The sequence below is a fragment of the Lucilia sericata genome, unplaced genomic scaffold (assembly GCF_015586225.1).
Source record: "Lucilia sericata isolate MDLA Ls3-8-SP2 unplaced genomic scaffold, ASM1558622v1 Contig000197F_arrow, whole genome shotgun sequence".
NCBI classification, from domain to species: Eukaryota; Metazoa; Arthropoda; class Insecta; order Diptera; family Calliphoridae; genus Lucilia; species Lucilia sericata.
This window is the reverse complement of record NW_023994225.1, coordinates 500-27,347: the sequence shown is the minus strand read 5'-3', so window position 1 is coordinate 27,347 and position 26,848 is coordinate 500. Positions and strand designations below refer to the sequence as shown.

The following is a 26,848-nucleotide window of genomic DNA, read 5'->3' as shown; positions in this document are numbered from 1 at the left end:
TAAGAAATAGTTAAAGAACGAAAAGGAAAACTTAAACAAAATCATGGTAAAGGTTTCTTTCTAATGGCGTCAAATAGTTTTTTTCTTAAATTAATATTGATGAATGGAAGTCAGTTTATAAAAACCAAAAGAAAACATTGACTGATGTTTGATTTCGTTTATAATACATCATAAACTTTTCTCAACAACCCAAAATTTAGTTTAATACTTTTATATTTAATTTTTTTTCTTGTTTTTCTTCTTACTTTTTACTTTCAGTTTGGTTAATCAATCAATGCCGAATGCAGGTCAAGTACGTATGACGCTACGCAAAGCGTTGAGTGTTTGGGAAAGTAACTCCAAACTGACATTCCGTGAAGTGTACAGTGATCAAGCAGATATACAAGTATTATTTGCCAAGTAAGTAACAAACAAATAACTTCTAGACATACCCGGAAGTTGTGGATGACTATTAGTACTGGGTCCAGATTGTATATTACTTTGGAATACTTAAAGACAACTGACTCTATAATAGATTACCTGTGATATGTTAAGTAATCAATTAAGTAACTTTTATTAACAAAGATTACTTTCAAAAAGCCATTCCATTATCTCTAAAACTATCGGGTACATTCTAAAGCAATAGAAAGGGGAAAAGAAACAGCACATACACGAAAAACCCCATAAACCAAAGAATAGTGTATATAAAGGCTACAAAGAAAAAAGCATGAAAATGCTGAACAAAAACATAAAAACACATAAAACTGGGAAGAAGAAAAACACATAAAATACCACTAAAACCAAACGATAAAACACGCACAGAAATTCTTATAATCATGCACTAACACATTCTCATAAACACAAAGTTACACACACACTCGTGTAACCTGTAATTCGGAGTGATTGTTCCGAATCTTAGCTAACATCTTTCTAAACTACAATACAGAATAAAGGCTTAAATAGTCAACAATTTGGATTGATTAGAGATAATTAAGTAACGACTAAACACTTATTAGATTACATGTAACGTATGCAGTAACTAATTGACTTCTATCGGGTTTTACCTTGAAGCCAAAATTAAGTCCTTTTGCACTCTATAGTCTATAGATTAAACAACAAGCTGAAGTGTAGACTGAAAGTGAAACAAAATTATAGGTTGTATAATGGACTGAACTACGCTATATATTGATATATGTGTTGGAGCATAGCTTATAAATTGAACTATAGATTGGGCTATAGACAAAACTATCGAATTAGTTATATACTGAACTTTATATTGTACTACTGACTGGACTTTTAAATAAACTACATATTGAACTATAGACTGGATCATAAACTGGGCTATAGTTTAGAATATAATCTGATCTATAAATAAGGCCCTGGGTCAGACTGATAACTGAACTTGAAAGTAGACTATAGACTAAACTGTATATTGGACTTTTAACTGGACTTTAAGATAAACTACATATTGAATATAAAATATAGACTGACCTATAAATTGGACCTAGACTTGCACTAATAACTGGATTTGAATGTAAACTGAAAATGGGAATACTCTCTGGATTTTAAAATAAATTATATATTGAACTATACTGGACTGATCAGTAGATTAGACCATTAACTGGACTGTAGTTTGAGCTATAGATTGGACCATTAGTTAGACTAATAACTGGTGTGCAAGTAGACTATAGACTAAACTGTAGAAGAAAATACTTTCTGGATTTTAAAATAACTTACATATTGCACTATAGATTAGATTATAGACTGATCTGTAGATTGGACCTTTGGTTAGGCTAATAATTGTACATTAAAGTAGACGATAGACTATACTGTAGATGGAAATACTATCTTGAGTTTAAAATAAATTCCATATTGAACTATAGACTGGACAGTTTGGACTATATACTAATCAGTAGAGAGCTATAGGCTGATCTATAGATTGAACCATTAGTTAGACTAATAACTGGACATGAGAGTAGACAATATACTAGACTGCAGATGAAAATACCGTCGGAATTTTAAAATGAATTACATATTGAACTACAGACTGTACTATAAACTGATCAGTAGATTGGGACCTAGATTGGATCAATAACTGGACTATAGTTTGAGCTATACACTGATCTCTGAGTTGTGCCAATAACTGGGCTTTAAAGTAGACTATAGACTGGTCTGTAAATTGGTTCCTGGGTTGGACTTATAACATTAATTACGACTATATATTGTTCTCTAGATGGGAATACTGTCGGGACTGACATGTTGATTGCATTCTAGATTGGACTTATAACTGTAATATAGTCTGATTTGTAGCTGTGACCCTTGGTTGGACTAATAACTGGACTTGAAAGGAGACTATATTTAGACTGGACTTTAGATGAGAATACATATTGAACTAAAGACTAGAATATACACTGGTTTGTGAACTGATCTGCAGATAAGAACCTAGATGAGACTAATAACAGGACTTCAGAATATTTAAATAGTCTGAACTCTAGATCACTTATAGACAATAAACTGACTAATTTACTATCCCCTAGATTACTGGGGGTGCATGCAGTAACCATGCATGCAAGAAAAAATAGTACTTAACTACAAAACAAATGGTTCTAAATTACTTAAATTCTTGTCACCAAACATATTTAGATATTTGAGAAACCATTCCACAAAAAGGATATATTGACTCCTTTGAAACCCTGCTGGTTATATACACATGCACCTGGTTTACACTTAATACTAAAGTTATTTTCTTTATTTTTTTGTTTTCGGTAAAAGTGGTAAAAACAAAACGTTGCGAATATAAATAAAGTAACTTAAGCAAAACTGCACAAATCTCAATTTGAAATAAAGATAAACATTTTGAGAGGGACTTAGGAAAAAAAAGTAATAATGGATTTTATTAAACCTTATATATGAGGTCACTTATACATATATACACACACTAACATGCATTACAGCAGTACACATACCATAGTGCATTAATAAACTGCACTAACACGCACACTGCAACTTATAAAAATTTATTATAAATAATATCAGGTTATGAGGATTTTTGTGGAAAATAAAACATTGTTTTTTTTTTTTGTAAACACGTTCATTTTACATAAATATTTCTTATATATTTCGAAAAAAAAGTGTAAAAAGAGTTGATTTGGTTTACGCTTGTGTGGAATTACTGTGGCCATTAGAAATTTATATTATCCTTTTAATATTCCAATAAAGATTTATTGGCTTTGAATAAAACAGAATTTTAAAATTTAACAAATCGGTCATATCTCACCAAATGATACTATACAGTAATTTTGAGTATATTTAATGAGATTTTCAGAAAGTGTTTTAATGCTAAGATCAATTTTGGAACGATGAAATGTCAGCTGCAAAAAACAATGCACCTAGGGCGCTATCGAGCCTGTTGAGCTCTTACTTTCAAGGAAAATTTTGTGGGAAAAAGATTTTATAGATTTCTATAAAAGAAACTATTGTCCAATGTTTAGACGCTCCGTCTCCTGGAATCAGTTTCTTATAATTTTCCAATCTGTGTTCCCCGGGCTACAATATCTGTTGAAACATCACTCCCAAGATATTTGGATCTAATATCTAAGAAACGTTCCAAGGTTTCATTACGGACAAAGTATTCGTCCAAATTTTTATAGTTCTCTCCGTAAGAACTATGTGTCTCCTTAGAATATGTACCATCTGAACCATACTAAACTATTGATACTGAAGAGGCTTTCGATACTATTCTCATCGGGATCGCCCCATAGGATTTCAGTGGAGTTTCCGCATGGATTTCTCTTTTCTTCCCTTTATTGCAAGTAAATTCGTTTTTATTTCCGATTATTCCCGACTTGCCTGGTAATCATATAATGCCGTATGGGTTTCTCTTATCTTCCCTTTATAGCAAGTAAGTTCGCTTTTATTTCCGAGTATTCGGTTATGGCTATCTTACAAGACAATAAGCTCTACTTGAAGAGTATTCGGTTATGGCTTTCTTACAAGCCAATAAGCTCTGTGATTAGCTGACAGTGTTATATGTTATATAGGTTTTCACTTCCCAGTGGAAAAGTATTCGGTTATGGCTCTTTTATAGTCTATCTGTCTTTCAGTTAAGAGCCATTCGTATAACAACAAATTCTTCTAGACCACGATTTTCTATAGGGGATAAATTTCTGAAACTTCCTAACCATTTCCTTATACGGTATACGATCAGATACATACATCTAGGGATTTTCTCTCTAAGATCAATTTCTGAAACTTCCTAACCATTTCTGTTTTCGGTATACGATCGAATACATCTGTTATTTTTGTATAACCGTCCAATATATCCAGTATATATTGATGATGTGTCCTATAATCGGGTTTTGTCAATTTGTCAAAAGTTAAGAGCCTCTAGGCAAAAAGTTCCACTTCATATTTTAATGTGTTTTGATCGGAGATATGTTCAGCAATGTTTCACATGGCCCCAAGTTACATATACGCTGAACTCCCTGGATTACCAGACGTGTTGTGTCTTTCAGTTAGAGGTAGTCGCGTAATAATAGTTTCGGGTTGACTCCGATTTTCTATCTCGCATTACTGGTTCAAAGTTCCGGCTTTTGTCAATTCGCCTAAAGATAAGAACCGTTCGGCTGGAGGGCAGCCTGAGTTTTGATGGCAGAAATATCCTGCAATGTTTTATAAGCTTTGATCGACGTAGTGCTCATGGACCCTCTTACAGCAAAGAATTGGTCATCTTGTGCATGTCACAGATCGACTAAGATCCCATTCTGTAATAAATTTCATAATATTTTAAAGTCAATAATGTGATTATATAAAGGACCTCGTGGAACTTTAGAGCATGATTTGTAATTAACATTTCAGTTTAACGGCATTTAAACGTAATTTCGAGAGACCATCTATATAGGATTTTCAGGTTAGGATTGAAGTCCGACAAATTTTTAACCCAGAGACTAAAGTACACTTTGCCGAATCTGATCCGAATCTGAATCGTTTCAAAAAGGTCCAAAAATTGAGTTCTTCAAACTTCAGTACACAATATCTTAAATCCCAGATCTGATTCAAAGCGGGTCAATCCATTAGACAAGTATAAATAGGTCTCAGGGTTTCGACTCTTTTAAAATTTTGTCGGCCTGTGTATTTAATCAAATTACAAGTGTTACATGGACTGACATATGTACATAGCTAAATAAACCCAAAAAAATTATTTTGAACCGAATCACAAACTCATAATTCCTCCCCACTATAGTGGTGTAGGGTATAAAATGCTCTGATAACCTCTTGAAAAACTATTAACACGTAAATTTTTTAAGGTGTCAGTAAAAGTTTAACTTTAATAGTTTAAAATCAAAATTCATAACTAAATAATTTTCAGATAAAATTTTTACTGCTTGCCATTAAAATTTTACCCAAAGAATGAAAATTTAAAAAATAAAAATTTTAATAAGCATTTTAATTATACACTAGTTAAATAAATATTTTAAAAACTCTTTTATCAACTACAGTTAGCTACAACTAAAAATAGTTTTAATCTAATAAAAAAATAAGAAAATCACAGCATAAAACTAAAATATTTGCCAAAGTTTCTTTAATAAAAATTTTATATTTTTTGTTTGTGTGTGTTTACGTATAAAACACTCTTCATTCACATTTCGTAGAATGATTATAAAGTGTAAATTTACTAATAGAATATTTAATCATTTTCTAAAATAAACTTGTTCATCTTTTATCTGTTTTCTGTGCTGTTCTTATCTTTTTTTCCTCAACGTTTTCAACGTTAACAGCTTTTCAATATTAATGATATAAATTTCCATTTTAGTAGCTTTTGTTGGGAAAACTTTTTCTTAACAATCTTTATACATATAAACATTTTTTATGATTTTTCTATTTTCCGTTTCTTTTACAGACGTGATCATGGTGATGGCTATAAATTTGATGGTCCTGGTCTAATTTTAGCACATGCCTTCTATCCAGGTGGTGGTCGCGGCGGTGATGCTCATTTTGATGATGATGAAAATTGGGCCGTAACACCAGAACAATTGAACGAAGAGGAAGAGGATAGAGGTAAGTGTTTATTTTGCTCCATTTTTTATTATTGAGGGAAATAAAAAAGTGTTAACGAACTGTGAGTAATAAATAACAAATATTTAAGGATAATTTTTTGTCTCAGATCCTGTAATTAGTTAATTATTACAAAAATAAGGTGTTTTTAATATAAATTAATCTAAAAATTATTAATGAGAGAATAAATATTATTTAGTAACACGATAAATTAACATATTACAGCTCAATTTTAAAAAATTCTTTATTAAGTAGCAGACATTGAAAAGACAAGACTATAGACTAGACTTTACAATAGGCTAGACAAAGACTAGACTATGGACTAGACTATAGACTAGACTATAGACTAGACTATAGACTAGACTATAGACTAGACTATAGACTAGACTATAGACTAGACTATAGACTAGACTATAGACTAGACTATAGACTAGACTATAGACTAGACTATAGACTAGACTATAGACTAGACTATAGACTAAACTATAGACTAGACTATAGATTAGATTATATAGACTACTATAGACTATAGACTAGACTATAGACTAGACTATAGACTAGATATAGACTAGACTATAGACTAGACTATAGACTAGACTATAGACTAGACTATAGACTATAGACTAGACTATAGACTAGACTATAGACTAGACTATAGACTAGACTATAGACTAGACTATAGACTAGACTATAGACTAGACTATAGACTAGACTATAGACTAGACTATAGACTAGACTATAGACTAGACTATAGACTAGATATAGACTAGACTATAGACTAGACTATAGACTAGACTATAGACTAGACTATAGACTAGACTATAGACTAGACTATAGACTAGACTATAGACTAGACTATAGACTAGACTAGACTAGACTATAGACTAGAATATAGACTAGACTAGACTATAGACTAGACTAGACTATAGACTAGACTATAGACTAGACTATAGACTAGACTATAGACTAGACTATAGACTAGACTATAGACTAGACTATAGACTAGACCATAGACTAGACTATAGACTAGACTATAGACTAGACTATAGACTAGACTATAGACTAGACTATAGACTAGACTATAGACTAGACTATAGACTAGACTATAGACTAGACTAGACTATAGACTAGACTATAGGACTAGACTATAGACTAGACTATAGACTAGACTATAGACTAGACTATAGACTAGACTATAGACTAGACTATAGACTAGACTATAGACTAGACTATAGACTAGACTATAGACTAGACTATAGACTAGACTATAGACTAGACTATAGACTAGACTATAGACTAGACTATAGACTAGACTATAGACTAGGACTATAGACTAGACTATAGACTAGACTATAGACTAGACTATAGACCTAGACTATAGACTAGACTATAGACAAGACTATAGACTAGACTATAGATTAGATTATATAGACTAGACTATAGACTAGACATAGACTAGACTATAGACTAACTATGACTAGACTATAGACTAGACTATAGACTAGACTATAGACTAGACTATAGCTAGACTATAGACTAGACTATAGACTAGACTATAGACTAGGACTATAGACTAGACTATAGACTAGACTATAGACTAGACTATAGACTAGACTATAGACTAGACTATAGACTAGACTATAGACTAGACTATAGACTAGACTATAGACTAGACTATAGACTAGACTATAGACTAGACTAGACTATAGACTAGACTATAGACTAGACTATAGACTAGACTATAGACTAGACTATAGACTAGACTATAGACTAGACTATAGACTAGACTATAGACTAGACTATAGACTAGACTATAGACTAGACTATAGACTAGACTATAGACTAGACTATAGACTAGACTATAGACTAGACTATAGACTAGACTATAGATTAGATTATAGAGTAGACTATAGATTAGACTATAGACTAGACTATAGAGTAGACTATAGACTAGACTATAGATTAGACTATAGACTAGACTATAGATTAGACTATAGACTAGACTATAGAGTAGACTATAGACTAGACTATAGATTAGACTATAGACTAGACTATAGACTAGACTACAGTATAAATAGTTTCTTTTATTTTAATGCTCAATATTAGTAATTTAATATCAACATTTTAAACTGTTAATCAAAGCAAATGCTAAATTTTAAATAAATTCGTTCAATAGTTAAAAAACTTTATTTTTTTCTAACTTTGTTTGATTTATATTGTTAGTAGATTGCTAATACTTGTTTTTGTAATATGTAGTTTAAAAACTTTTTTTAAACCCGTTTTAGTTGATTTAGATTAAAGTATTGTTGTCTGTTGTTTTTTATTTAATTTTAATATAAACATCTGCTAAATATAATTATGCATAAATTAATACTTATGTATATGTGTGTGTGGATAGAACATATTTGTTTAAACCTTAGGGGTATAACATTTTAAACAAATGTTTGGACAATTCAAGTTTAAGCAATAAAGCTTTAAGAGACGGGCATTATTGAATCGCTAAAACACCCCATAAAAGATCAGAATATATTTATGCAATTCATTAAGAAGAGGCCTTATATTACAACAATATTATTATCACTCACTGCATTTCAAGAATGCAACTCTGCAAACATCCAGTAGTCACTTATTATATCGGATACCAGAAAAAATGACCTTTTGCCACTTTACAGTTATTAGTTCCCTAGTCTTATGTAAAAAATCGTGGTTACTTCCCTAATAACGAAATCCATATACATATATTTACGTAGTTGTAGGTGTATATTTGTATGCTAGTCTATTATATACTAATTAATTACATTAGTACTAAATAAATGCAACATGATAACGTGGTTTTCAGCGAATGAACTGTGGTTTTGCAATCTACCAACAAAATGTGATAGATATACACACACACAACAACAAGAAGAACAACAACACCAAACAATTGATGGTAGTAACGGCAGCAAAAAATAATAATATCAAAAACTAAATAATTATATTCACAAATTTACATCACACAAATAAAATAAACATATTCTAACCGCGGCACTATGGGGCCAAATGATAAATTTAAACTAAAAGTAAATTTAATCTCTGGATATTAATAGTTAGTTAGACTCGACTATAGTCTGGCCTATAGACTCGACTATAGTCTGGCCTATAGACTAGAATATAGTCTGGCCTATAGACTAGAGTATAGTCTGGCGTATAGACTAGAGTATAGTCTGGCGTATAGACTAGAGTAAAGTCTGGCGTATAGACTAGAGTATAGTCTGGCGTATAGACTAGAGTATATAGTCTGGCGTATAGACTAGACTATAGTCTGGCGTATAGACTAGACTATAGTCTGGACTATAGACTAGACTATAGTCTGGACTATAGACTAGACTATAGTCTGGACTATAGACTAGACTATAGTCTGGACTATAGACTAGACTATAGTCTGGACTATAGACTAGACTATAGTCTGGACTATAGACTAGACTATAGTCTGGACTATAGACTAGACTATAGTCTGGACTATAGACTAGACTATAGTCTGGACTATAGACTAGACTATAGTCTGGACTATAGACTAGACTATAGTCTGGACTATAGATTAGACTATAGTCTGGACTATAGACTAGACTATAGTCTGGACTATAGACTAGACTATAGACTGGACTATAGACTAGACTATAGTCTGGACTATAGACTAGACTATAGTCTGGACTATAGACTAGACTATAGTCTGGACTATAGACTAGACTATAGTCTACCATCAATTGTTTGGTGTTGTTGTTCTAGACTATAGTCTGGACTATAGACTAGACTATAGTCTGGACTATAGACTAGACTATAGTCTGGACTATAGACTAGACTATAGTCTGGACTATAGACTAGACTATAGTCTGGACTATAGACTAGACTATAGTCTGGACTATAGATTAGACTATAGTCTGGACTATAGACTAGACTATAGTCTGGACTATAGACTAGACTATAGACTGGACTATAGACTAGACTATAGTCTGGACTATAGACTAGACTATAGTCTGGACTATAGACTAGACTATAGTCTGGACTATAGACTAGACTATAGTCTGGACTATAGACTAGACTATAGTCTGGACTATAGACTAGACTATAGTCTGGACTATAGACTAGACTATAGTCTGGACTATAGACTAGACTATAGTCTGGACTATAGACTAGACTATAGTCTGGACTATAGACTAGACTATAGTCTGGACTATAGAATAGACTATAGTCTGGACTATAGAATAGACTATAGTCTGGACTATAGACTGGACTATAGTCTGGACTATAGACTAGACTATAGTCTGGACTATAGCCTAGACTATAGACTAGACTATAGTCTGGACTATAGACTGGACTATAGTCTGGACTATAGACTAGACTATAGTCTGGACTACAGACTAGACTATAGTCTGGACTATAGACTAGACTATAGTCTGGACTGTAGACTAGACTATAGTCTGGACTGTAGACTAGACTATAGTCTGGACTATAGACTAGACTATAGTCTGGACTATAGACTAGACTATAGTCTGGACTATAGACTAGACTATAGTCAGGACTATAGACTAGACTATAGTCTGGACTATAGACTAGACTATAGTCTGGAATATAGGCTAGACTATAGTCTGGACTATAGGCTAGACTATAGTCTGGAATATAGACTAGACTATAGTCTGGAATATAGACTAGACTATAGTCTGGACTATAGACTAGACTATAGTCTGGACTATAGACTAGACTATATTCTGGACTATAGACTAGACTATAGTCTGGACTATAGACTAGACTATAGTCTGGACTATAGACTAGACTATAGTCTGGACTATAGACTAGACTATAGTCTGGACTATAGACTAGACTATAGTCTGGACTATAGACTAGACTATAGTCTGGACTATAGACTAGACTATAGTCTGGACTATAGACTAGACTATAGTCTGGACTATAGACTAGACTATAGTCTGGACTATAGACTAGACTATAGTCTGGACTATAGACTAGACTATAGTCTGGACTATAGACTAGACTATAGTATGGACTATAGACTAGACTATAGTCTGGACTATAGACTAGACTATAGTCTGGACTATAGACTAGACTATAGTCTGGACTATAGACTAGACTATAGTCTGGACTATAGACTAGACTATAGTCTGGACTATAGACTAGACTATAGTCTGGACTATAGACTAGACTATAGTCTGGACTATAGACTAGACTATAGTCTGGACTAGACTAGACTATAGTCTGGACTATAGACTAGACTATAGTCTGGACTATAGACTAGACTATAGTCTGGACTATAGACTAGACTATAGTCTGGACTATAGACTAGACTATAGTCTGGACTATAGACTAGACTATAGTCTGGACTATAGACTAGACTATAGTCTGGACTATAGACTAGACTATAGTCTGGACTATAGACTAGACTATAGTCTGGACTATAGACTAGACTATAGTCTGGACTATAGACTAGACTATAGTCTGGACTATAGACTAGACTATAGTCTGGACTATAGACTAGACTATAGTCTGGACTATAGACTAGACTATAGTCTGGACTATAGACTAGACTATAGTCTGGACTATAGACTAGACTATAGTCTGGACTATAGACTAGACTATAGTCTGGACTATAGACTAGACTATAGTCTGGACTATAGACTAGACTAGTCTGGACTAGACTAGACTAGACTAGACTAGACTAGACTAGACTAGACTAGATTAGTTAGTTAGTTAGTTAGTTAGTTAGTTAGACTAGACTAGACTAGACTAGACTAGACTAGACTAGAATAGAATAGAATAGAATAGAATAGACTAGACTAGACTAGACTAGACTAGAATAGAATAGAATAGACTAGACTAGACTAGACTAGACTAGACTAGACTAGACTAGACTAGACTAGACTAGACTAGACTAGACTAGACTAGACTAGACTAGACTAGACTAGACTAGACTAGACTAGACTAGACTAGACTAGACTAGACTAGACTAGACTAGACTAGACTAGACTAGACTAGACTAGACTAGACTAGACTAGACTAGACTAGGACTAGACTAGACTAGACTAGACTAGACTACTAGACTAGACTAGACTAGACTAGACTAGACTAGACTAGACTAGACTAGACTAGACTAGACTAGACTAGACTAGACAGACTAGACTAGACTAGACTAGACTAGACCTAGACTAGACTAGACTAGACTAGACTAGACTAGACTAGACTAGACTAGACTAGACTAGACTAGACTAGACTAGACTAGGACTAGACTGACTAGACTAGACTAGACTAGACTAGACTAGACTAGACTAGACTAGCTAGACTAGACTAGACTAGACTAGACTAGGCCTAGACTAGACTAGACTAGACTAGACTAGACTAGACTAGACGACTAGACTAGACTAGACTAGACTAGACTAGACTAGACTAGACTAGACTAGTGACTAGACCTAGACTAGACTAGACTAGACTAGACTAGACTAGACTAGACTAGACTAGACTAGACTAGACTAGACTAGACTAGACTAGACTAGGACTAGACTAGACTAGACTTAGACTAGGACTAGACTAGACTAGACTTAGACTAGACTAGACTAGACTAGACTAGACAGACTAGACTAGACTAGACTAGACTAGACTAGACTAGACTGACTAGACTAGACTAGACTAGACTAGACTAGACTAGGACTAGACTAGACTAGAACTAGACTAGACTAGACTAGACTAGACTAGACTAGACTAGACTAGACTAGACTAGACTAGACTAGACTAGACTAGACTAGACTAGACTAGACTAGACTAGACTAGACTAGACTAGACTAGACTAGACTAGACTAGACTAGACTAGACTAGACTAGACTAGACTAGACTAGACTAACTAGACTAGACTAGACTAGACTAGACTAGACTAGACTAGACGACTAGACTAGACTAGACTAGACTAGACTAGACTAGACTAGACTAGACTAGACTAGACTAGACTAGACTAGACTAGACTAGACTAGACTAGACTAGACTAGACTAGATTAGTTAGTTAGTTAGTTAGTTAGTTAGTTAGTTAGTAGTTAGTTAGTTAGTTAGTTAGTTAGTTAGTTAGTTAGTAGTTAGTTAGTTAGTTAGTTAGTTAGTTAGTTAGTTAGTTAGTTAGTAGTTAGTTAGTTAGTTAGTTAGTTAGTAGTTAGTGTTAGTTAGTTAGTTAGTTAGTTAGTTAGTTAGTTAGTTAGTTAGTTAGTTAGTTAGTTAGTTAGTTAGTTAGTTAGTTAGTTAGTTAGTTAGTTAGTTAGTTAGTTAGTTAGTTAGTTAGTTAGTTAGTTAGTTAGTTAGTTAGTTAGTAGTTAGTTAGTTAGTTAGTTAGTTAGTTAGTTAGTTAGTTAGTTAGTTAGTTAGTTAGTTAGTAGTTAGTTAGTTAGTTAGTTAGTTAGTTAGTTAGTTAGTTAGTTAGTTAGTTAGTTAGTTAGTTAGTAGTTAGTTAGTTAGTTAGTTAGTTAGTTAGTTAGTTAGTTAGTTAGTTAGTAGTTAGTTAGTTAGTTAGTTAGTTAGTTAGTTAGTTAGTTAGTTAGTTAGTTAGTTAGTTAGTTAGTTAGTTAGTTAGTTAGTTAGTTAGTTAGTTAGTTAGTTAGTTAGTTAGTTAGTTAGTTAGTTAGTTAGTTAGTTAGTTAGTTAGTTAGTTAGTTAGTTAGTAGTTATTAGGCTTCTTACGGAATGGGGATCACCTATGGATACTATAATTATGTATGTACATCTAATCAAAATTTTGATCACTTCTTACTCATAGTGTTTCTAGCAGAATATTAAAATTTTGCAAATTGTTTTATATACTCCCAAACAATTTATACGTTGGTGTATTTTGCACACACATACATAAATATGTTTGTTAGCACATTATAATACATATGTTATGTAAATAAATATCGAGGTATACAGTCTAAAATATATAGTAATTTAAAATTTATTTACACAATATTAATGTGTGGAAAATAATTTGCATTTCCTTTAAACAATTGTACGGCACAGATGCTAAACAGTAAATGGCAGACATAGCAACCGAACGAAATAACCGAATAAAAGTGAAGATCCCACTCTAGTCGAATAGAGACCGAGTTACTCTATATCCATTTCTGATTTGATCTGCACAACCATGTATTTTTCTGACCATGTCGAACTTGTTCGATAGAATTAATGGAACCGTTAAGACAATTTAAATAAATTGTGAAAATCACCGTTCAGCTATAATTTTAACACTTTAAAATACAATATCTCACTCTGTAGTTATCGCATAACTGATATAAGTATGACCTTACAGGCAATATTTAACACACAATTCCCTCATTTGCCAACAATATGTTGCACTAATTTCAAATGTTTCTGTGAGCATCAACAATTGTTGTTTTTCTCCCATTTGGACAATTATTTTAATATTCTCAGGAAAATTATTGTTATTTTTGGTTAAAAATCCCACCAAAATATGAGAAGAAAAAAAAACAGAATGTTTGACCATTTTAATCAGTTTTATTTTTTTTTTTGGGTTTTTTAGCTAGCAACCGGTGCACAAACGGTCGAGACTCTTTAGTTGGTTGTGGTTTGCACTTTGTGTGCAATAAATAAAGGCGAAAATGTTTTATGAAATTAATGATAAATCTAAATATGAAAATATAAAATAAAGACAAATGATAAATACAGAGATTTAAACCAAATTTATTATCAATATTACTAAAACATTAATGTAATATGTTGCATGTGGCAAAATTGTTTTTGCAATAATTATAAAATATTTATTTATGACATGTTGGGGGTGATTAATGGTCTTCAGACAATCAAATTATATTTAGTTTTTTTTTTTTCTTTTTGCTGTAAATTGAATTAGTTTGGTTAGAAATAGATTAAAATAATAAATTTTGAAAATTAAATTTTATAATAAATAAACCCATATTTGTTTAAATTATTGTTTATACACTTTTTAAATATGTACTATTTTCCAAGCATATTTAGAATATTTTTTATTTATATACTCTTCTTAAAAAAGTCGTAAACTACTATTGTACTTATAAAAAATGCAAATTGGAACATTAAAAAAATCTATGTATATTATAGCTTTTCTTTATAACTATTTTCGCATTAAACTCTTCATGGTCTTGTGCAGCATTTCGTTTTTTACGGGCGTCATAAAAAAATGCTTTCTTTAAGAAGCTTATAAATTTACAGCATTTTTTCATTATTTCTTACTCACTCATTCATTCACTCAATATCATTCATTCATCGTTCATTTTTCGTTGCTATCAATAATGCAAAATGCAATGAATTAAAAAAAAACGGGGAATGGTGGAAAAACAGCATAAAATCCTTTTGATTGATATTTTCCTGACTTTACTGTTTATGTGATAAAAACTGAGGAAAGGCTAATTTAAACTGAAGCATTAATTACTTTATGAACTAAACTACACTTTTAGCTTTTAAATTTCTTAACTGTTTTCATAAGAAATCGATCAGGACCAATCGTAATATACATTCGGTTTTATAAATTAAAGTTCGTATAAGCAAACCGAACTGAACTAAATTATCTAGAGCTGAACTAAAACTAAAATGCTATTAGACTGAACAAGAAGTGAACTAGAACTGAACTAGAACTGAACTAGAACTGTACTAGAACTGGACTAGAACTGGACTAGAACTGAACTAGAACTGAACTAGAACTAAACTAGAACAGAACTAGAACTGAACTAGAACTGAACTAGAACTGAACTAGAACTGAACTAGAACTGAACTAGAACTGAACTAGAACTGAACTAGAACTGAACTAGAACTGAACTAGAACTGAACTAGAACTGAACTAGAACTGAACTAGAACTGAACTAGAACTGAACTAGAACTGAACTAGAACTGAACTAGAACTGAACTAGAACTGAACTAGAACTGAACTAGAACTGAACTAGAACTGAACTAGAACTGAACTAGAACTGAACTAGAACTGAACTAGAACTGAACTAGAACTGAACTAGAACTGAACTAGAACTGAACTAGAACTGAACTAGAACTGAACTAGAACTGAACTAGAACTGAACTAGAACTGAACTAGAACTGAACTAGAACTGAACTAGAACTGAACTAGAACTGAACTAGAACTGAACTAGAACTGAACTAGAACTGAACTAGAACTGAACTAGAACTGAACTAGAACTGAACTAGAACTGAACTAGAACTGAACTAGAACTGAACTAGAACTGAACTAGAACTGAACTAGAACTGAACTAGAACTGAACTAGAACTGAACTAGAACCTGAACTAAGAACTGAACTAGAACGAACTAGAACAGAACTAGAACAGAACTAGAACAGAACTAGAACAGAACTCAACGGAACTAGAACAGAACTTAGAACAGAACTAGAACAGAACTTAGAAACAGAACTAGAACAGAACTAGAACAGAACTAGAACAGAACTAGAACAGAACTAGAACAGAACTAGAACAGAACTAGACAGAACTAGAACAGAACTAGAACAGAACTAGAACAGAACTAGAACAGAACTAGAACAGAACTAGAACAGAACTAGAACAGAACTAGAACAGAACTAGAACAGAACTAGAACAGAACTAGATCAGAACTAGATCAGAACTAGATCAGAACTAGATCAGAACTAGAACAGAACTAGAACAGAACTAGAACAGAACTAGAACAGAACTAGAACAGAACTAGAACAGAACTAGAACAGAACTAGAACAGAACTAGAACAGAACTTAGAACAGAACTAGAACAGAACTAGAACATAGAAAGAACTAGAACAGAACTAGAACAGAACTAGAACAGAACTAGAACAGAACTAGAACAGAACTAGAACAGAACTAGAACAGAACTAGAACAGAACTAGAACAGAACTAGAACAGAACTAGAACAGAACTAGAACAGAACTAGAACAGAACTAGAACAGAACTAGAACAGAACTAGAACAGAACTAGAACAGAACTAGAACAGAACTAGAACAGAACTAGAACAGAACTAGAACAGAACTAGAACAGAACTAGAAACTAGAACAGAACTAGAACAGAACTAGAACAGAACTAGAACAGAACTAGAACAGAACTAGAACAGAACTAGAACAGAACTAGAACAGAACTAGAACAGAACTAGAACAGAACTAGAACAGAACTAGAACAGAACTAGAACAGAACTAGAACAGAACTAGAACAGAACTAGAACAGAACTAGAACAGAACTAGAACAGAACTAGAACAGAACTAGAACAGAACTAGAACAGAACTAGAACAAACTAGAACAGAACTAGAACAGAACTAGAACAGAACTAGAACAGAAATAGAACAGAAATAGAACAGAACTAGAACAGAACTAGAACAGAACTAGAACAGAACTAGAACAGAACTAGAACTAGAACAGAACTAGAACAGAACTAGAACAGAACTAGAACAGAACTAGAACAGAACTAGAACAGAACTAGAACAGAACTAGAACAGAACTAGAACAGAACTAGAACAGAACTAGAACAGAACTAGAACAGAACTAGAACAAAACTAGAATAGAACTAGAACAAAACTGGAGCAGAACTAGAACTGAAGTAGAACTAGAACTAAACTAGAAATAAGATGGAACTAAACTAAAAATGATCTAGAATTGAACTAGATCGGATCTAAGACTGAACTAGAACTGATCTTCTTTAATCGAAATTGCTGATTGAGTGCTAAGGAAATTTATTCTGCGAATAAAATCCAACACTTAATATCTACTGAGATTAACAAAATCTTGACAAAGTTAATGCTAAATTTAAATAAAAATGTATTTATTTCCTCATAAAAGAAATGCAATCAAATTTCTGAACACAAAGAATTTGTTTAATAAACACCATCATCATATTAATGCAACATTGCACAATTAAGTTTTGATTGAATTACAAATACCATAATTAGTAAAAATGTATTTTGCCTACAGAAAAAAAAAAAAATAAACAAAATTATAAAATAAGTTATCCCACAATCCCATATTTACACCGTATTCAATTCAATAAAAGATTAGTTTATCAACAAACCCGCTGCAAAATGTTGCACAAAAAGAGTTGAACAAAATGTAATTAAGCCAAAATCAAATTTATAAACTTTAGGGAAAAAAACCAAAATCCAACCTGTCCATAATAAACGTCATAATATAACCCGTCGAAAAAAATGCCAAAATATTACATTTTAGCCCACCAAATCGAAATCTAAATAATAATAACAGCAACAACTGTTGTTTAGTTTAAAATTAAAGTTATTTAAACTGGCAAAAAATCTGTTTGTTTTTAGCAGGAATTATAAATTTTACAATTTACAAAACTGTATTAACTGTCTAAAATACAATAAACCATCCATGATGTACATTCATCATCAAATATCGAATTATCTATAGCTCATTATCCTGCTTCCACTCGTTTAATCAGTCTCTTGCATTGAACGTAAAAATACATTTAGTTTTCCTACAAATGAATTTCCATCACTCAATCTCCTGGCAGACTAAAATATGAAAAGGAGCTGCAGCATCAGTGGGGAACTGATTTTTTTTTTTCTTTTTTTTTTTTTTTTTTGTTACTTAATTAGGCACTTATATCATGTCAGTTGTTGGGAAATATGAATGAATACATGGAGAAAAATTTTCTAGGAATATTGATATGAAATTGTTCTCCGCAATCCAGACAGATTTGAAAATCTTTGTGATTAAACAAATCTTGTAAATAGCTCCTTTTAATTATATTTAGTCCGAAAATTTATAGAGCTCAACTCAAGAATATATAAGTTCAGTTATAATTCACTTCAAGTTCTGCTCCAATTCAGATCTGGTTCTAGTTCAGTTGTAGTTCAGTTCTAGTTCAGTTGTAGTTCAGTTCTAGTTCAATTCTAGTTCATTTCTAGTTCAGTTCTAGTCGTTTAGTTCTAGTTCAGTTCTAGTTCAGTTCTAGTTCAGTTCTAGTTCAGTTCTAGTTCAGTTCTAGTTCAGTTCAGTTCTAGTTCAGTTCTAGTTCAGTTCTAGTTCAGTTCTAGTTCAGTTCTAGTTCAGTTCTAGTTCAGTTCTAGTTCAGTTCTAGTTCAGTTCTAGTTCAGTTCTAGTTCAGTTCTAGTTCAGTTCTAGTTCAGTTCTAGTTCAGTTCTAGTTCAGTTCTAGTTCAGTTCTAGTTCAGTTCTAGTTCAGTTCTAGTTCAGTTCTAGTTCAGTTCTAGTTCAGTTCTAGTTCAGTTCTAGTTCAGTTCTAGTTCAGTTCTAGTTCAGTTCTAGTTCAGTTCTAGTTCAGTTCTAGTTCAGTTCTAGTTCAGTTCTAGTTCAGTTCTAGTTCAGTTCTAGTTCAGTTCTAGTTCAGTTCTAGTTCAGTTCTAGTTCAGTTCTAGTTCAGTTCTAGTTCAGTTCTAGTTCAGTTCTAGTTCAGTTCTAGTTCAGTTCTAGTTCAGTTCTAGTTCAGTTCTAGTTCAGTTCTAGTTCAGTTCTAGTTCAGTTCTAGTTCAGTTCTAGTTCAGTTCTAGTTCAGTTCTAGTTCAGTTCTAGTTCAGTTCTAGTTCAGTTCTAGTTCAGTTCTAGTTCAGTTCTAGTTCAGTTCTAGTTCAGTTCTAGTTCAGTTCTAGTTCAGTTCAGTTCTAGTTCAGTTCTAGTTCAGTTCTAGTTCAGTTCTAGTTCATTTCTAGTTCAGTTCTACATCAGTTCTACATCAGTTCTACATCAGTTCTAGATCAGTTCTAGATCAGTTCTAGTTCAGTTCTAGTTCAGTTCTTCCAGTTTCTAGTGCAGTTCTAGTTGCGTTCTAGTTCAGTTCTAGTTCAGTTCTTAGTTCAGTTCTAGGTTCAGTTATAGTTCAGTTATAGTTCAGTTCTAGTTCAGTTCTAGTTCAGTTCTAGTTCAGTTCTAGTTCAGTTCTAGTTCAGTTCTAGTTCAGTTCTAGTTCAGTTCTAGTTCAGTTCTAGATCAGTTCTAGATTCAGTTCTAGTTCAGTTCTGTTCGTTCTAGTTCAGTCTAAGTTCAGTTCTAGTGTCAGTTCCTAGTTCAGTTCCTAGTTCAGTTCTAGTTCAGTTCTAGTTCAGTTCTAGTTCAGTTCTAGTTCAGTTCTAGTTCAGTTCTAGGTCAGTTCTATTCAGTTCTAAGATCAGTTCTAGAGCAGTTCTAGTCAGTTCCTAGTTCAGTTCTAGTTCGGTTCTAGTTCAGTTCTAGTTCAGTTCTAGTTCAGTTCTAGTTCAGTTCTAGTTCAGTTCTAGTTCAGTTCTAGTTCAGTTCTACATCAGTTCTAGATCAGTTCTAGTTCAGTTCTAGTTCAGTTCTAGTTCAGTTCTAGTTCAGTTCTAGTTCAGTTCTAGTTCAGTTCTAGTTCAGTTCTAGTTCAGTTCTAGTTCAGTTCTAGTTCAGTTCTAGTTCAGTTCTAGTCAGTCTAGATCAGTTCTAGTTCAGTTCTAGTTCAGTTCTAGTTCAGTTCTAGTTCAGTTCTAGTTCAGTTCTAGTTCAGTTCTAGTTCAGTTCTAGTTCAGTTCTAGTTCAGTTCTAGTTCAGTTCTAGTTCAGTTCTAGTCAGTTCTAGTTCAGTTCTAGTTCAGTTCTAGTTCAGTTCTAGTTCAGTCTAGTTCAGTTCTAGTTCAGTTCTAGTTCAGTTCTAGTTCAGTTCTAGTTCAGTTCTAGTTCAGTTCTAGTTCAGTTCTAGTTCAGTTCTAGTTCAGTTCTAGTTCAGTTCTAGTTCAGTTCTAGTTCAGTTCTAGTTCAGTTCTAGTTCAGTTCTAGTTCAGTTCTAGTTCAGTTCTAGTTCAGTTCTAGTTCAGTTCTAGTTCAGTTCTAGTTCAGTTCTAGTCAGTTCTAGTTCTAGTTCAGTTCTAGTTCAGTTCTAGTTCAGTTCTAGTTCAGTTCTAGTTCAGTTCTAGTTCAGTTCTAGTTCAGTTCTAGTTCAGTTCTAGTTCAGTTCTAGTTCAGTTCTAGTTCAGTTCTAGTTCAGTTCTAGTTCAGTTCTAGTTCAGTTCTAGTTCAGTTCTAGTTCAGTTCTAGTTCAGTTCTAGTTCAGTTCTAGTTCAGTTCTAGTTCAGTTCTAGTTCAGTTCTAGTTCAGTTCTAGTTCAGTTCTAGTTCAGTTCTAGTTCAGTTCTAGTTCAGTTCTTGTTCAGTTCTAGTTCAGTTCTAGTTCAGTGCTAGTTCAGTTCTAGTTCAGTTCTAGTTCAGTTCTAGTTCAGTTCTAGTTCAGTACTAGTTCAGTTCTAGTTTAGTTCTAGTTTCGTTCTAGTTTCGTTCTAGTTCCGTTCTAGTTCCGTTCTAGTTCAGTTCTAGTTGTAGCTCAGTTCAGTTCCAGATCAGTTCTAGTTCAGTTCTAAAACTGTTACACTCTATTAAATGTTAATTGATGACAAGCTCAAGACCCCGTTCGTTGAAGCAGTACACAGTCCAGTTTACAACTGGAAGGGTTATGGCTCTTTAATCCAATATGGATTTACGATAGATTTAACCTTATCTGCTGATATCAACCAAATTGCCTTTTGGTTGTCGGAAAATATGATAACACCACTTGCCCTTCAATCTAATCCATTATACACATTTTACATGGATATCGGTGATGTTGTTAGTTAGACAATAGTATATACATATATTTTCAATGGAGACCTCCCTTAGAGGTTAGCTCTAATATTTTGCTTTATTAGATCTCCTGTCTGTATCTCCTTTGGTTTGTCATTCGGACTCATTATAAAAGTCATCAAAGTTCAAACAACTAATTTTATTTTTAAAGTGTTAAAATATTGAAGTAAAAAGTGTTTTGAATGGCCCTCATTCGAAGGCTTCTAAATGTATGTCCCTGTAAAAATGAATGAACGATTTGATAATGATATTGATTGATGATTTAGGGGGGAAAATATTGAAGAAAAAACAAATAATAACATGATTGATTGGACTAGTTTTGTAATGGAAAGGGGAAGGGTAGAAATTAGAGCAAACAAAACACTTTTCTCTAAAAATTATGTAATTTTTGTGCCAGATTTGGCAAAATATTTGTTTGTTTTTGTTAAAAGTAGCACACTGTTAATAATTTAAGGTTGAATGAAAATGTATGCATAATTTTTTTATACAATTTCAGGCACTGATTTACTAAATGTAGCCGTACATGAATTTGGTCATTCCCTGGGCTTGGGACATTCCTCCGATCAAAAGGCTATAATGTTTCCCTGGTATCAGGGTTATCAAGTTGGCAGTGATTTACCCGATGATGATCGTACCGCCATACAAGAACTCTATGGTTCTAAGGTCAAAATCTGGGGCTCTTATAAACCGCAACCAAGACCAACAACTACCACCACCACTACTACTACGACCACAACAACTATGAGACCTTTAGTTTATTATCCACAAAATAATTATCCGAATCGTTACTATCCACAAAATAATCCCTATCCAAATAATCCACAACATTATCCTACTGATCGTAATAGACATCATCATCAGCATCATCGCACCCAACATTATCCATATTACAATAATAACAATACACCCTCACGATCGTATCCCTACCCGGAACAAAGGCCAACTACAACAACAACGACTACAACAAGACCGACAACTACCACTACTACGACAACATGGCGACCAAGAACTCAACCACCACAACGTACACCACCGAAACCGACTAAACGTCGCATAACTCATCCCACAAAGCCGAGAAAAATGAAACCCGATAACTGTATGACCTCATATGATGCCATTTCAATGATACGTGGTGAATTGTTTATATTCAAGGGACAGGTGAGTCTTCATCGAATGTAGAACCAAACAAAATTTACGTTTTTATACCCTACACCACTATAGTGGGGAGGGTATTATACGTTTGTGCTGATGTTTGTAACACACAAAAATATTGGTCCTACACCCACCTTTAAGTATACCGATCGACTCAGAATCACATTTTGAGTCGATTAAGACATGTCCGTCCGTCCGTCTGTCCGGCTGGCTGGCTGGCTGTCCATGTAAACCTTGTGCGCAAGGTACAGGCCGCAATTTTCAAGATAATTTGATGAAATTTGGACCAAACATGTTTTTTGGCACAAGGACGAAGCCTATTGAAAATGGTTGAAATCGGTCCATTATTTCACATAGCCCCCATACAACCGTACCTCCCGATTTGGGCTTTTTATGCCCTAATTACGTCAAATATGCTATTATCTCTCTAAAAATTGGCACAAATAAGTTTTATATAAGTATAAATGATACTGCAGATTTTCGTAATGATCGGCCCTTATTTGACCCTAGCCCCCATACAAACCCCCCTTCAAAAAATGTCTTAAACGTCTAAAATTGACTTGTAACCATTTGTATCGCAATGAAACTCAACATAATTAACTATTATTTAAAAATACATCCTGTTCCCAAATTTAATGAGGATCGGCCCATGTTTGACCTATACTCCTATATAAAGCCTCATTTAGAAAATTTGTTTTTTATCAATAAATTGCTTAAATACTTTGGAATTAAGGTAAAATTCAACATAAAAGTTTCTTGTGAAAAATAAAAATTTTTAAAATATACTCATGGTGTAGGGTATTATATGGTCGGCCATACCCGACTATACTTTCCTACTTGTTTTATTAATACAAATTATTTTTTTTCCTTATAGTTTCTTTGGCGCATAGGTGATAGAGGTCTATACCCTGGTTATCCCACCGAAACTAGACGTTTATGGACTCAATTACCCGAACACTTTAATAAAATTGATGCTGTCTACGAAAATCGTCAACGACAAATTGTATTCTTTATAGGTGAGTACTCCGATTAAAGCACTTTCTTAACTTTTTAAAATCTTTATATCACATTTCTTTAACCCCCTTTAGGACGTAAATACTATGTATTCGATTCGGTTACCCTGATACAAGAACAACCTTTGACTTCACTGGGCTTACCCTACTCACTTGATCACATAGATGCGGCCTTTATATGGGGACACAATAATCGTACTTATCTATTTAGCGGCACCTTGTATTGGGGCTTAGATCGTGATACGGGCCGTGTTGAATTAGATTATCCACGTGATTTGTCTATATGGGCTGGTATTGGTTACAACATTGATGCTGCCTTCCAGTATACCGATCACAAAACGTACTTCTTTAAAGGCAACGGTTACTGGGAGTTCAGAGATGATCAAATGCGTGTGGCTCATCCACGTAAAATGTCTTCGGCCTATAAATGGATGAAATGTCCGCGTAGATCTAACGATATAGATGATGAATTTACGCGAACAGCACCATTGATTTCGGAAAATGATAAACCTGATTATGATACAAGTAAATCGCAGCAGATTACAGGGTCTATTATAATATTAATTGTTTGTTCGATGTATTCTCTACTATGGAGTTAGATTTTATGCTAAAATATTAATAATAGTTAAAAAAAAAACAACACCTAAGCATATAGTTAAGCCCGATAATAATAGTTAGAGCGAGTAAGAGTGAGAGATAAAAATGAATCAAATTTAATTACTGAAACACACACACACACGCATACCTAATACCCTACATCTATACATTTAAGACTAAAGATGATCTTATAAGATATAAACAAAATAAATATAAAATTATTAATAATAAAAATTATAGTTAAATATATATAAACAATTTTTATAAAAATTATCAAATGTATACACAATTTTATTAGTTTATTTTTTTAATTATATGATTTAATTTAATTTTACTACAAAATTCCAAAAAATTTTAGGTTGTTTACAGTTTTAGTTAATATATTAGATTACATGTGTAATATATTATGGAAAACTGTGAATAGCCTAAATAAATATCAATTAATCGGTTTTTATTTAAGTTTATTTTAAAAATATTTTAGGTAAAATACAACTTTTATTAGACTTTTTTAACGGGTCCACTAACTTCCCACAGATTTTTACTTTTATTAAGTTCTTTAACAGTTATATCAAATATAAAATATTATTTATATAATTTTCAAATAGAATTTCTTTCAAAAATATAAAACTTAAAGTATTTCAAATACTGCCATATTTATAAATAGGTACCGATCTTATAATTTATTTATCACAACTACAAATGGGCACAATTGTATAATTTTTCAAAATTAATTGAAATTAAATACGCAAATTTGATTCGTAGATCTATAAGAATCGATCTAAGTTCTTGAAGAGTTGAGATTATATAACATCATTTTCTAATTGAAAAATTAAAAAGATCAGATCACATATATATCTTTTTTCTTCAGATATTTCTATACCCAATATCAAAAAAGATGTCATTCCAGTCATATCTAGACCCATAAAAGTATAGAGAGTTTTTTCAGCTCCATAGACCTTCATGCACATTCTCAGCGTACAATTTTTACTACATTTTCGAGCATTGCTTCCCGTATGTCACAATAATGGCCTTGACGTCTTGGAGGTTTCTGGTTTAACTTATAAACTATAGACTATACATGGTCCTACAGAAAATTATCAAAAGGTGACAAATCATACGATATTGGCGTCCATTTATTAGGTCCAGATCAGTGTCATTCATATTATCAAACAAAAAATCACTGATCATGGTGCTATAACGATCACCATTGAGCTCAACTCGAGCTCTGGCTTAAGTTCTGAAGAAATAAGGTCCTATAAGCATAAATTTTTCTGCATGTAATTGATCTAGGGCTTGTTGGGAATTGGTCTCAGTTCAGGTGGCAATTTCATTTATCAGCAAATCCTTTAAGAGAATTTTGCGTAAAACTCGATTCCGATGTAGATGCCTGATTTTCGAAGAAAATTTTGAATAATTTAGTAATGTTGGTAAAGCCCCAAGCTATTCATGATGAAATGTCAGAAAAGGAGATTTCGATTGAAAGTTAACCCGTTTGTAGGCTCCGTTATGCTTAAAAAAACTTCCGTTATATATTCTTGGTCCTTTTTAGATGCTCTAAATATGATCTTTAATGTTAAGCCTTTTCAAAGCTCTGTCATGCTTACAAAAAAACATCCGTTATATATTCTGGGTCCATTTTAGATGATCTTATCTGGTATGAACGTCTGTCTGTCCGTTGAAATCAGGGTCCTTACTAGATGATCTAGGTATGAATGTCTGTATGTCCGTTTAAATCACGATTGGATCCGAAAGGTACCTAAACTACAGATGCAGTTTGTTTGGCTATTAAAATGAAGATATCGTTTCACGATTTCATCTAGTCCCTATTCAATATATACGGAACAAATTCTCACAATTGAATATAGATCCCATATAAGGTCTTTAAATCGGGCCAAACTTCACTCTAGTTCCTTTTTAGGGTCGCCTTCAAGAAATGACTTTAGCGTTCATAACTGTCCTAGAAATTCTAGTATGTATAGCAATGGAATTTGGAATTTCAGGATCGATCCATAATTGACCCTAAACCCCTTCAGAATATAATTTTATCTACAAATCATTATACATATTAGGTTAAAGCCCGACAAAATTGAATTAGACACCTATTAATAAGTAATGAATAATTTTCAAAAGAAAAACTTAATAGGATCTAAAGTAAAGTTTATCCCGTTGAGATTCTTACACATAAAAGGATATATCCAGATTATCTTAGGATCTTATAAGGACCTAGTATAGAAACTTTTGTGGACCTACGACTAATATGTATTTTTTGCTAATGGATATAAAAAAGGTTAAAAATGGGATAATAAATTCAATCTTTGGTCCTTCTTTCGATATTGAATTCTAGTGAAATATTAATCCATGACGAATCTTAAAAAGAATTTTGGTTTGAGAGCACATTAGATTATAGTTCTTAAGAAAAATTTCGAGGAAATAATTTATTATAAAAAAGTTGACGCCAATTGCCCTATTTTGTATTCTTTTCG

The 26,848-nt window shown here is 32.8% G+C and overlaps 1 protein-coding gene across 1 annotated transcript; it reads left to right on the top strand.

Moving 5' to 3' along the window:
- Positions 1-256: 256 nt before the first annotated feature.
- On the top strand, positions 257-26,150 carry LOC119601891 (matrix metalloproteinase-2). The gene is made up of 5 exons (XM_037953129.1): positions 257-399; positions 5,879-6,036; positions 22,100-22,761; positions 23,630-23,771; positions 23,844-26,150. The coding sequence occupies exons 1-5, from the start codon at positions 275-277 to the stop codon at positions 24,365-24,367; spliced, it is 1,611 nt and encodes a 536-aa protein (XP_037809057.1). The 5' UTR covers positions 257-274; the 3' UTR covers positions 24,368-26,150.
- Positions 26,151-26,848: the final 698 nt, after the last annotated feature.

Coding starts and splice junctions, on each gene's coding strand:
- LOC119601891 (XM_037953129.1), top strand. CDS start 275: ATGCCGAATGCAGGTCAAGTACGTATGACGCTACGCAAAGCGTTGAGT. Junction 22,762..23,629: donor TGTTTATATTCAAGGGACAG/GTGAGTCTTCAT, acceptor TTTTCCTTATAG/TTTCTTTGGCGCATAGGTGA. Junction 23,772..23,843: donor ACAAATTGTATTCTTTATAG/GTGAGTACTCCG, acceptor AACCCCCTTTAG/GACGTAAATACTATGTATTC.